Source organism: Bradysia coprophila, chromosome IV (genome assembly GCF_014529535.1).
Source record: "Bradysia coprophila strain Holo2 chromosome IV, BU_Bcop_v1, whole genome shotgun sequence".
NCBI classification, from domain to species: Eukaryota; Metazoa; Arthropoda; class Insecta; order Diptera; family Sciaridae; genus Bradysia; species Bradysia coprophila.
Genome location: NC_050738.1, coordinates 13,381,413 through 13,393,286, shown reverse-complemented (window position 1 = coordinate 13,393,286; position 11,874 = coordinate 13,381,413). Strand labels below are relative to the sequence as shown.

General features: G+C 35.8%; 2 protein-coding genes across 5 annotated transcripts; one reads left to right on the top strand and one right to left on the bottom strand.

Annotated features, from left to right (window-relative positions):
* Positions 1-2,468: 2,468 nt before the first annotated feature.
* LOC119066396 (E3 ubiquitin-protein ligase RMND5A) lies at positions 2,469-5,149 on the bottom strand. 2 transcript variants are annotated; one of them, XM_037168831.1, is made up of 7 exons: positions 4,802-5,149; positions 4,123-4,406; positions 3,871-4,053; positions 3,596-3,778; positions 3,357-3,530; positions 3,126-3,280; positions 2,469-2,996 (listed from the first exon to the last, which is right to left on the bottom strand). In XM_037168831.1, exons 1-7 carry the CDS (start codon positions 4,938-4,940, stop codon positions 2,930-2,932), a joined length of 1,185 nt encoding a protein of 394 aa, XP_037024726.1. In that variant the 5' UTR covers positions 4,941-5,149; the 3' UTR covers positions 2,469-2,929. The 2 variants fall into 2 exon arrangements, with proteins under 2 accessions (XP_037024726.1, XP_037024725.1); XM_037168830.1 differs by having other exon boundaries at positions 2,469-3,017; positions 4,802-5,148.
* Positions 5,150-6,086: 937 nt separating this feature from the next.
* LOC119066395 (NADH-cytochrome b5 reductase 2) lies at positions 6,087-10,369 on the top strand. Of its 3 annotated transcripts, XM_037168828.1 has the most exons (5): positions 6,175-6,193; positions 6,244-6,297; positions 9,114-9,687; positions 9,759-9,956; positions 10,022-10,369. In XM_037168828.1, exons 2-5 carry the CDS (start codon positions 6,268-6,270, stop codon positions 10,192-10,194), a joined length of 975 nt encoding a protein of 324 aa, XP_037024723.1. In that variant the 5' UTR covers positions 6,175-6,193; positions 6,244-6,267; the 3' UTR covers positions 10,195-10,369. The 3 variants fall into 3 exon arrangements, with proteins under 3 accessions (XP_037024722.1, XP_037024723.1, XP_037024724.1); XM_037168827.1 differs by having other exon boundaries at positions 6,087-6,297; XM_037168829.1 differs by lacking the exons at positions 6,175-6,193; positions 6,244-6,297 and adding an exon at positions 6,531-6,690.
* The last annotated feature ends 1,505 nt before the right edge of the window (positions 10,370-11,874 follow it).

Below are 11,874 nucleotides of genomic sequence, written 5' to 3'. Positions count from 1 at the left end.
TCAGCAGTCTTATTATTGGATCTATTACTACATTAATTTGGTCTATACTTTCGAGAGATTGATTTCAAATCTTTCACTTCATTTTTTTGAATATGTGTTTGGCTATACAAAACCAAAGTAGTCAGAGCTTGTTGCTTTTTCTTGAAGTCTTTATGTGTCATCAAGTTTAGCCGACCACTCTCATCGAATAAATTGGAAAAATTGAAGCAAGAAATTGTATAAAAATGTTTTTGCTCATATTTTGTTGAAGCACTCGCAGTTAGCTCATTTCATTAAATTTAAGTTCTAAAAATTCTCGAGAATTCCCAAAAATATTTTTTCGTCGCAAATGGAATGTGTCAATGTGTAAAATACTTCAGAGGAGCAAAATTGTTAATTGCGAAACCTTCATCTGTTATCGATAACTACGACAAAAATAACGACAAGCTCTAGGTAATGCGGTTATATAAATACTAAAATGGATATCAAAAAAATGAAGTACAAGATTTGAAATCAACCGATTGAAAATACTTTGATCGATAGAAGTAATAGACCCGATAATAATACTTGTCAAATGCTTGCCTTTAAGGCCAGTTCATACTCGCATACATTTTTGCGATATATGCGACCATGAACTGGCCTTAACAGGTTAATCTTTATAAGTCGGGTTTTTCACAATATGGTTATCCTTAATTTCACGTGTTTTCAGTGTTAACCTCGCACATAGACTTTCAGATAGCACAGTCATTCCTCTCACACCTTCTGAAAAGACGACTGAATTTTTCTAAAAATTAGCCTGGTCCTGGTCCAAGCTTTCAGACCTCCCATGCCAAAAATGAGCACCTTAATTCAGAAATAAGGACATTTTTTTAAAATCATCAGGATGCAGGAGGTTTTCATAGTCATAAAATAAGGAGATTCGTGACTGTTATCAAAGAAAAGAATGCCAAAATGATTTAAAAATTTATGAAACAAAACTTTTGCAAATAAAGACTTTTCGAATGACAAACGATACAGTTATGCATTAATATGTTAAAGGTAAATTTTTTTTGTGGGGTCGCAAAGAAGAAGGACTAAAACAACAATTTAATTTGTTTGTCAACCGTTCTAGCTTGGTGACAAGCGACTTATTTTTAGAAAGTTTACTCATATTCAGGTTTAGTCGTAAAATTTGTATACCCGTTTCCAAAACCATCATTAGAGTGGTTTTGATAATAGTTTTCTTAAAGTTTATGTGGGAATGTAAGGAATAATGAGGAATTTAAAAAAAAGGATTTGAATTAAGAAGGTTTTGATTGTCGTGAAAAAGTAGGTTCAGAAATACTAAACAGCTACTTATGCCAAAAAATGCACAAAATATTTAAGGCTCAATTGTGAAAAAATCGAATGACTTGTGTTCACTTTATTCGTAGTTGACTTCATCCGAGTTTCAAGTATGTATCTACAGCCCGTTGCCAAATCGAAATGTGAAAAAAAACAGAATCTGATTTAATCTGCGAATCTTTGTAAAATATGAGATTGATATGCGATTCTCTCGGGTAATACAGTCTTACATCAAGTGTTAGATCTAACCGAGTGGGAAATCACTCTTTGATTTACACGCGATTTTCATGATTTACACGTTAATGATAATTATGAAAAATCCTTGATAAATGAAGAGAAATCCAGTGATTTGCAATTCGTGTAAATCACGTAAATCATGTAAATCGTGTGCAAATCGCGTGTAAATCAAAAGAGTGATTGCCTCTTCGGATCTAACACTTATAAACTGAACAGTCACTTCCCACTTAGTTGTTTGTCTGTTGTTTGAGGTTGCATGCTAAATGTTTTTTCAGATGCAAGATCAAATATTTGAATTATAGAGTTACACATTGAAGTCCAGCGGTTGAACTCCTTGCATTTAATAATTCTTTCGCCTTGATAGAACTGTTGATATCACAATGATTCTCTCTAGGTCTAGCTCATACAACGACATTGGAAGTGTTCTACCGTTTATCAATCAATAATTAGTACCTGTTTGGTACAAGTGAGTGGATATAAAGTAATATGTGAGCGAAGCGAGCGAAGCGAGCGAAAATTTGTCATTTAAAACGGTTGTATTCACTAACGTTCTAGTTCCAACCAATAAATGTGCATAAGCTTGTGTTCGTTTTGTTGTCGAAAAAGTAGGAAAATAGGAGAATTTACTAAAAATAAGGTGAATTAATGAGGGTTCATCAAAAATAAGGAGAATAAGGAAAATAAGGAGAAGTGGGAGGTCTGATGTTTTATTTAAGACGTTAATTAATGTGATTGCGACTGCCGTCCTTGTCACACAATAGTTATTTACGTATGTGTCTTGGATGATCGATTTTAAGCGATTTTGGGAGCGAAAGGGCTTCAAATCAATCGTCCAAGATTAGCGCAATTGCTACAATTCAGCAAACATCTATTACTTTTTGAGATTGAGCCTTGACCACGGATCAATTAAAACTTCAAAAACATTTTCATTTTCACTTTAGATTTTTCTCCTTTATTTTGATTCTCGACTTGAAACAATTTTTCATTTTATTTAATTTCAATCTTAATCCATTTTCCGCATGAAATATATTTTTAAACGATCTGCTCTCTCACTCTCTATCTATTCGAATGCTGTAACACTATCAATGATACCATTAAATCAACTTATCATAAAAATATTTTTCTTTTTCTTTTTGTAAATTTAAACTTTCTTTTTTTAACTTTTTTTTTTTAGTTTTTTTTTTAATGCAAGTTATATAGATCCATGAAGTTATACATCTCGATAAATTTTTTGTTTCTTTTCTGCTCCTACTTTATTAAAAATGAAAACGATTTCTCCCATATAATTTTACCAACAATATTTAATATAAATCGGTTAGTCTAACGAAATTTTATCAGACGAAAATGTGGCAAACAAACATTACGTAAATTTGCTACATTTTTCGCTGATTTATTGGAAATAAATTAGTTTAGCGTCGGCAGGACTTTGTTCCATCGGACAATATGGACATTTCAATCTGAAATTATATGCGGGCGATCTGGGATTAAAATTTATGTCAAAATGAATAGTTTCGCTTACGACAACACACAACATTTTGTTACTGTTGTGTGTGACAACAAAATGGATTTTGTTTAGTTTTACTTACAGTTGGCCGTTGCTCAATTTGTTCAGTGCATCTCTGGATATGACGTGACCACACGTTAGCTTCATCGGTGGATTTTCTTCGGTGCTCTGTTGTCGTAGAATTGGACAAGCGAAAATTGAGTGGTATCGATGCTCCGGATCTAATTCAATTTCGATCTGTGGGAATTGATGACAACCGAACAATTAAATTCCATTACTTGTCGAACGAAAGTTTCGATCTGTTTTGACTTACAGGTAATTCGTCTCGTCCACTCCAAATTCCCGGTACTTGTCTTGATATCATTACTTGTTTGATATTCAGTAGGGCTGGCAGAGCTACGCAACCGGCATTTGTTACGATTGATAATGGTGAGTCCTTAATAATTCCTAGTGTTTGACAGGCATCCTTTAAAAATGTGTCCGCTGCCTTTGTATGACAATAGAGCATAGATAAGCATCGTATTGATAACAAAAAGAAAAATCGGCGTTTACCTCGATCCACATTTCCGGTGCGATTAGCGTTTTATACGGTGAATGGTCTATACCTACTGGAAGATACATTAGTGCTCCCATCAAAATTTGAATATCCTTTTGGAATATGTTAACGAATTTTGCGAAATGTGTGCGAGCATATTTTAGAGCCTCCGTTTGCGCATTGATGCCTTGTAAAAGTATCTGAAAAAAAAACGAAGAAATTTAATTGATCGAGTCAATTCAGATCAACGTCCAACGACGATATATCAGATATGTAACAGGCGACCACCTACCTGCATATAGGCGAGTCTGTGTAGTTTAAATTCCAATGTACTGTTTTTGGCCATCAATTCTTCAGAGTATCTGGCGGCCCATTCCAAGGCTGGCGCAATATTTTTATTTTGAATGCATTCCCATATACTGTGAAGCTCGGCAAACGGTTCTCGGGTGAAGTCTTCTTTTGGCAGTTCCGCTTCCTATACAGTCATCAATACAAATATTTACATTCACGTGCCCGCAAAAGGATCTCAACAGCATAACATTACTTGGACTAAACTCTCGGCCACATCATCCATGCCCTGACGGTAGAAATGTTGAGCGATGACTTTGTTTAGCAAATGGATATTGTGTTCTTCAAGCAAGACATCGGTTTTGGTTGTTGACGATAGATCGGATACGAAATTGCGATCGATTGTTTTACCAACTTTACTGACGAATCCATGGAGCTCACGGTGTTCGGTGGTCAAGCGTCGCAATTTCTCTTTCGATGTTGCCAATAGTTCACGCAATATGGTATTTTGTTCGGGAGTTAAATTTCCACCTGGCGGTACTAAGAAACACAAAACAGTCATAAACTTCGGCGTTTCCATTTCGACAACAACAACAAAAACAAGAGCAACACAAATGTATTTTCGGACATTTTCCGTGTGGCGTGTGATGTTTTCGTGAACAAAGAAAAACATTTCATCGAAGGGATCGTTTGTCTTTCAGTGTCAATCACACTTTTCGAAAATATTGTTAAATATAGTTCGTAACAGACACAAAGTACGTCACAGAATTACAAAGAAAGAAAAAAAAAACTCTCCGAGTTCATCGTAGAATCAACAAATTCAATTTAATGCGCAGATTTCAACAATTTTTTTATGTCTGAAAAACCATGAAAGGTCGACGACCCACCTAAGTTTTCAGAGCGCAGACAATAAATGAAAGTGGATAAGTACTCACTTTGGCTCAGGGCATCCTGAAGTCCCTCGAAGCTGGCAGTTACATCATCTAAGACCCTATTCGAATGTCCCTGAATAGCTGTAAATTTTGAAATAACGCGAGATAACTCATTGTCAACTAGAGCACAGGAATCAGTCATTGTTCCGAAACTGTTGATTGGATTTCTTTTAAAAAACAAAGAACCTTCGTCGTTTACGCACTAATTGAAGTTAACGTAATTATTTTAAAGCTGACACGTAATTTCTGCGTTCTTTTGTTGTTTTAGTTATTTTTTTAAATGAAAATATTTTCCTTTTTCTTCGATCCGGAGTAATACTCTACGTCACTAGCGTCAGTTTGACAGTCTTTGACAGTTCACACACTAAGCTGTGTTTACGAAAGCCCTCACATCCCAGGTGCTTTAAAGTATAAATTCATGAACTCAATAAATTGTACACCAATGAGAAACTTCCATTGTTTTAAAGTAAAAACGGGGTAAACTCCGATCCCAGCCTAATCCATACTTTGCTCCATTAACTCAGCGTTAAAAAAAAATGAACAATGAAAACTAATCTCTCTTTCCATTGTTGAAGTGGAGAGAAGTGCGGATTAAGGTCTTATCTTAATCCTCACTTCACTTCGTTTACGACACAACAAGAGAGAGAGAGAGAGAGAGAGAGAGATAGAGCAGTTTCATTGTTTGTTCTTTTGTTTTCAAACTGTGAGTAAAAGGAGTTAAGATCGAACTTTACTCTGGCTACTCACTGCTTAAAAAGAATCAACGCGGCATTTTGAATTATGAGTTTCACTTACATTTTTATTGAGTCTCTTTTAATTGATGGGATAAAAAATTTGGCAAGTGATCTCTATCTCGTACACGCCAACAAATTTCGATAAATGAGCATGGAGATGGACAACTTACATTATAGTAAATGCAGAAGCTTCAGTGCACATCGTATTGTTTCGATAAATTTTCCAAGTTGTATCAACTTTTTGCTTTTCATAGTTTTATACCAAAAAGGGTGCTGGGTCTACCTAAAAATTTTATTGAATTAAATAAAGTATCTCTTGCACCGAAGACGAGGCCTAATTAGGCTAATTAGTGAGTCCATTTTTTTAAGCAAGGATGAGTAGTACGAAATCGTCAATTTTAGAACGATTGATCATGATCATTGCAGGAAGAATGCAGTAAAAGAGAATGTAGCGCAGAGTCTCTGCTTTTATTAAGGCTTAATACTAAATATGACTTTGATTTACCTTTAACATGTTTTTCCATTTGTGACATATCTGACATCGTTTATGTACACACACCGCATACATACTATCTGTGTATGTACATTTGTTTCACCGAACTAATGATCTTACTTGAAATGTAAGAATATTCTACATAATTGGAAATACTCCAACTGTTGTGTAAGTTTTGTCTGGACTTGAGGACGAGAATATTACAGAATAACTTTCAGTTTCAAATAAGAACTTTGTTGGAAATGGCTTTCTCTGCATCAACTGGAAATATTGTGAGTAAAACGTAACCAACAAACGTAATACAAATCATATTATTTCCGTTTTTTTGGAATATTGTGTTAAGAATTATAATGAGGGTTTTGGAATTTAAAATGTTAAGCTAACATTGTAGTTTTATCACTTTCCTGATAGTATGTTCTATTTTCGTCTATTTTCGCTATGCAATTGAATTTTAGTCAGTTTACACAAAGGCATTAGTGAATTTATTGAACCGTGGAAAGTAACTTAATACAAGCCGTTTCGTGTGATTTGACCTTGTAGCCGAACAAATTGTTGAATCTCTGTTCAACTTCGTTTTCGATTCATAAAATTTTCATTTTAGTTAGTCTGTTACTCTCGAGAGAGGTGTGTATAGTGTTTAGATTGAAAACATGTTCGATTGCGATGTAAGTTCACATTTTTTATTAATTTTTTTTATTATTCTTATCAAAACTGTGGAGCACATTAAAATTGATGATTTTGCGTGTATTTGGAAAATCTTACGTAATGTCTGATTGATTAAACAACATTTTTCGGTCGTCAGCATGTTCGGCGTGTTTCCTACTGTTCATTGATTATTATTTTTTGTGTGGTTTAAAGCCAGATGTTTTGAGTGAGATTAATCAAATCTGTGCTTTTGTTGATCTTAGTATATTGATGAATGTTATATCCTACGAACAATATTTTTGTGAAGCCAACGCATAATTAATATTCAGTTGAACTATTGCAGTTGTGTCGTCAGTCGTCATCAACATTTGGAATTAACTTCTACGTTATAATTGTTTTTGTCAATTATTATGATGCTAGGCACGGTTTTAATGAGTCAATACAAATATAATGCACAATTTCAAAACCTCGACCTCGACGAATAATTTGTACTTGTATTTCTGACCTGTAGACAGTAGTATACGCCGGCTAGAATTAATAGTAATACAAATAATACTTCTCCAGAAAAGTGATTCTTCGGTTGCCCGATGAAAAATGGTATCATTTTGCATAAATACTTGACGACATTTTCACGGAAGATTGATCTCGTCTAGGTTGACAATTACAGTTCTTGACAGTGGGGATTTATATCACCGTATTTGTATGTAACTACACTTTATAATCGCAATCGACTAGACTTCAAAACGATTTTATTTCACCATTTGAGGATATTATTATATATAAATGAAGTCAAAGTTTACACAGTGATATCAGCGATATGACATGTTTCCATATGTAGATATTTCGTGTACTGCTTTCATAGAGGGGAAACTAAAGTTGTGGCATTGTCGGCAATGAAAGTCTAGAACAGGTATGGTCGATCGGCCAATTCGTCTTAAACGAACTCACATTTTATGTCAAAATAATATGAAAATGAGTGCGTTTAAGTACGAAAATCAAATTTTTATGTCCTCCGGGCGAACAATAGACCATACATGTTTTACACTTTCATTGATTGTCGGTACTCGAATAGAGTAAGGAATTAGTTCTTGCAATATTCGTTTGTCAAGAGTCGCCACCGGTCATCTGTTGGTTTTAATTTTTTTTTAATAAGTTGACACACATATAGTGGTATAATATAACCCCTGAAAACCCGTGCTTCCACCTACGTAATAAACAAAAACTAAGCGAGGTAACCTTAATCTATAGACAGATAGATATTTGAAATGGGTCTGTAGCTCAACCATTCTTAATACTAAATTATACTATAACAAGGCATCAGAACAGTCGGAGCGTTTGCTGCGACTTAGCCCCGTACGACCCGTAATCCTATTTCGTCCGCAACCATAATACGTCCGTAGCCGTAATACGCCCGGAACCCTAATACGTCTACAACCCTCTAATGCTTCTGTTACCAAAATGCAAGTCAAGTTGGGCATGGTCAAATTTACTGAAATTGTTCATTTTTAAAATTGCGCATAGCGCAATTACGAAAGCCCGTACGAAGTACCTCTCAAATACAACCAACAATTTACGACATTATTTTAGAAACCCAAATTTTTTTGCCAACTTTCCATTGGGTATTCAATTATCTCTCAAATGAAACAAAAACTAGCAAAATCGGATGAGATTTACTCGATTTATGTGCAAAAAACACTTAGGGCCGAGTAGCGGCCTTAGTCCAAGGGCCCAAATTTGAAACTTTTTTCGCCACGTTCTTTTCGGTATTCAATTATCTCTCAAATGAAACGAAAACTAGCAAAATCGGATGAGATTTACTCGATTTATGTGCAAAAAACACTTAGAGCCGAGGAACCACCTTTGAGCCCTCCCAACAAGCCCACGTTGCATCTTACCCAAAAACAATGTTCCGCAACTTTGTTCTACTCGTCAATACCTTTCATTTGATATATCACAAGCAGCTATTGCTTGCGTATTTCGGTAGATATAGTCGAAAGACTGAAAAACACCTATAGGGCCCTAGCTCTGGAAGGGCCGACCCTATCATGCCCATTTTCGAACTTGACCTTACTTTTGTCGATACCAATCGGGGAAAAAAAGAATTTTGAAAAAAGGTTGTGATTTGCTCAAGCTAGAGGGGTCACAGACGGACGGACGGACATTTTTTTTATTGCGGATTCGTCATCTATGAACATAACCAAATGCTTTGCCCTTACTGTCTGCTTCCAATTCGACGTGTTACAAACGGCATATTAATCTTATAAGCCCCCAGTACTTCGTACGGGGCTAAAAATTATACTAAAACTAAACGGTGCAAATGTAGATATGCATATAGCAACACAGGGCGTGCAGTGATTGAACTTTTTAATTATATTTTATCTTCCCCGATAAAAACCACACCTTATGTTCATACCTTTTAATTTTACCATATTTTCCGTTGCAGTGCTTTTCCATCGCTCTGGGAGTTGCGACTATCGCCATAGGAGCGGTGCTGATAAATCACTTCTTCGGCGGACAAAAGAAGAAGAAATCGCCAGAAGCGACGAAAGCACAAACCGCTAACACATCAACTCAAAAACGTACCTTGTTGGACCCGAACGAAAAATATTACCTGCCATTAATTGAAAAAGAGGAGATCAGCCACGATACTCGTCGGTTTCGATTCGGTTTACCGAGCAACGAACACGTTCTTGGTTTACCCGTTGGCCAGCACATTCATTTGATTGCAACCATCAATGAAGAGCTCATTATTCGTGCATACACACCGGTGTCCAGTGACGATAACAAAGGGTATGTGGATTTGGTGATCAAAGTGTACAAACGGAATGTTCATCCGAAGTTCCCCGATGGTGGTAAAATGTCACAATTTGTTGATGCGTTGAAAATTGGTGACACTATTGCGTTCCGTGGTCCAACTGGAAAGCTGCAATATCTTGGCAATGGACAATTTTCGATCAAGAAACTGCGTAAAGATCCTGCGGAAACAGTTGGTGTGAAAATTGTCAATTTAATCGCAGGTTTGTTCGACTTTATTTCCTGTATAGAAATCAACTCAAATTCCAACCCGAAAAAATGTCTTAATTTAAAGGCGGCACAGGCATTACTCCCATGTTGCAACTAGCTAGGGACGTGACGAAAAACCGAGAAAAAGATTCAACCAAACTGGCGTTGCTGTTCGCTAACCAATCGGAAGATGATATTTTGTTGAGAAAAGAATTGGACGAATTGGCCGAACAGCATTCCGATCGATTTAAAGTTTGGTATACTTTGGACAGAGCCACTGATGGTAATATTAACACATTTTGTTGTAACACTCGATTTGGTGGCCTTAACAATCGTTTATTCAAATAGGTTGGAAATACAGCACAGGATTCGTGAGCGAGGAAATGATCAAAGACAACCTCTATCCACCATCCGATGACACAATAACATTGATGTGTGGACCGCCACCGATGATCAACTTCGCCTGTCAGCCGAATTTGGAGAAGTTGGGCTACAGTGCTGAACGACGATTCGCATACTAAATTCAATTTGATATTAATATGTGCGATTCTATTGATTTATTGTTGATCAAGATAATGTTATAGGCTGCTTATGAATATGCCCAAGTGCTTATTATTATTGTTGTAACGAAGGCAATTTTTTTCTACTTAGTATGTATTGTACTAGTACTACATATAAAATGTTAACAGATATTTAGATATTTTTTTTATTGTACCAACTGACATCACTAGGAAAGATAATACGAAAAATCTGATCTGTAAATTCGTTATTATTGAAAAGTCGGTAAGTTGATCGATTTGACTACGAGTAGGAGATGAAAGCAGAGACAGGTTTTCCTGCGGACATTTTAAACCAGCCGTTTAGGTCACGGTGTAAAGTAAAAGTTTCTTCAAAAAGTTCGTAAACATTTGGTTTCTTTAATGAGTTTGAAAGGTTATTATTTAAAGCCTAAATTCAAAACATTTTATTTATCGCCGCTAGAAAAAACGTCAGTTTTAGCAAAGTTCTAGCAAAGAACAGGTTAATACAACCACTAAGGCGGGTGACACCAAATTTTATAAACAGATAGTGTAAGAAATCAACTTAAAGAAAATATTTTTCTCAAAAATTCAGAATTTTGTTTTTGTATTTTTCATTTAAACTTCGCAGCCGTTGACGCATTTGTGTGTCACCGCCCTTGTGATCAACTCAGAGTTGTCTTAACCTGTTCTTTCAGAACCTTGGTTTCATAGAGGTTTGTTTGAGCAATATAATACTCCACCACTGTCAAATAAAACTCACCGTAGAAATTATACTTGAACTAAAATTCTCCACCTCACAAATTCATTGAACTAGTTCCATTTGTCAAAATTTGTGTTTCACCCGCCTTCGCAAGTGTCTTAAACTATTTTTTCAGAACTTTTCATGTTTCAACCACTTCTTTTGACGCTCTCAGCGTGTAATATCCATTACATAACTCGGGATAAAAATGAAAAGTCTACATGTCATGTGTTTATTGACCTCGGCTTCGCCTCGGATGAACAAAATTCACACTAAAACTCTACTTTTCATCTTTTTATCCCTGGTCATGTAAAATACTATTGAGCTATAAGATCGTCGATTTTACTTTTTTGAAATTCCAGTCCCTCATACAAATCCATCGGCTCTTCATATCCAATCCACTCCTGCCATCGTTTCATTAAATCGACGAATTTTATCTCAGCTTCCACACTTTCATTTCGCAAGTCCAATAGCAGATATTCCCTGATTTTCTTTTCGCTTTTGCAACGATCAATTTCACGCTTGTCAGTGTCTCATGAAATACGAAGCACTAAGCGAAAATTGAGTTTTAAAATAACGATTTTGCTAACTAGTTAGTAAATGGGTTGGGATTTTCGGCAACACATCGTGCAAACCCCCCATTTACTAACGTGTTTGCAACAATGTTTTATGTACAGAAGAGCAAGGTTCTGAAAGAACAGGTTAAGACAACTGAGTTGATCACGAAGGCGCGGTGACACACAATTGCGTCAACGGCTGCGAATTTTGTATATAAAGTGGAACTTAACAAAAACAAAATTCTGAATTTTCGAGAAAAATACTTTTGTAAGTTGATTTCTCACACTATCTGTTTATAAAATTTGGTGTCACCCGCCTTCGTGGTTGTCGTAATCTGTTCTTTCAGAACGTTGCAGTAGAGCAGTGCATTTTTTCACTTTAAC

Excerpts from the sequence above, each read along its gene's own strand:
- LOC119066395 (XM_037168827.1), top strand. The coding sequence starts at position 6,268 with ATGGCTTTCTCTGCATCAACTGGAAATATT. Across the intron at positions 6,298-9,113 it reads CTGCATCAACTGGAAATATT|TGCTTTTCCATCGCTCTGGG; the intron begins GTGAGTAAAACG and ends TTTCCGTTGCAG. Across the intron at positions 9,957-10,021 it reads TTTGGACAGAGCCACTGATG|GTTGGAAATACAGCACAGGA; the intron begins GTAATATTAACA and ends TTATTCAAATAG.
- LOC119066396 (XM_037168830.1), bottom strand. The coding sequence starts at position 4,940 with ATGACTGATTCCTGTGCTCTAGTTGACAATGAGTTATCTCGCGTTATT. Across the intron at positions 3,779-3,870 it reads ACAGACTCGCCTATATGCAG|ATACTTTTACAAGGCATCAA; the intron begins GTAGGTGGTCGC and ends TTTTTTTTTCAG. Across the intron at positions 3,531-3,595 it reads CACCGGAAATGTGGATCGAG|GCAGCGGACACATTTTTAAA; the intron begins GTAAACGCCGAT and ends TGTCATACAAAG.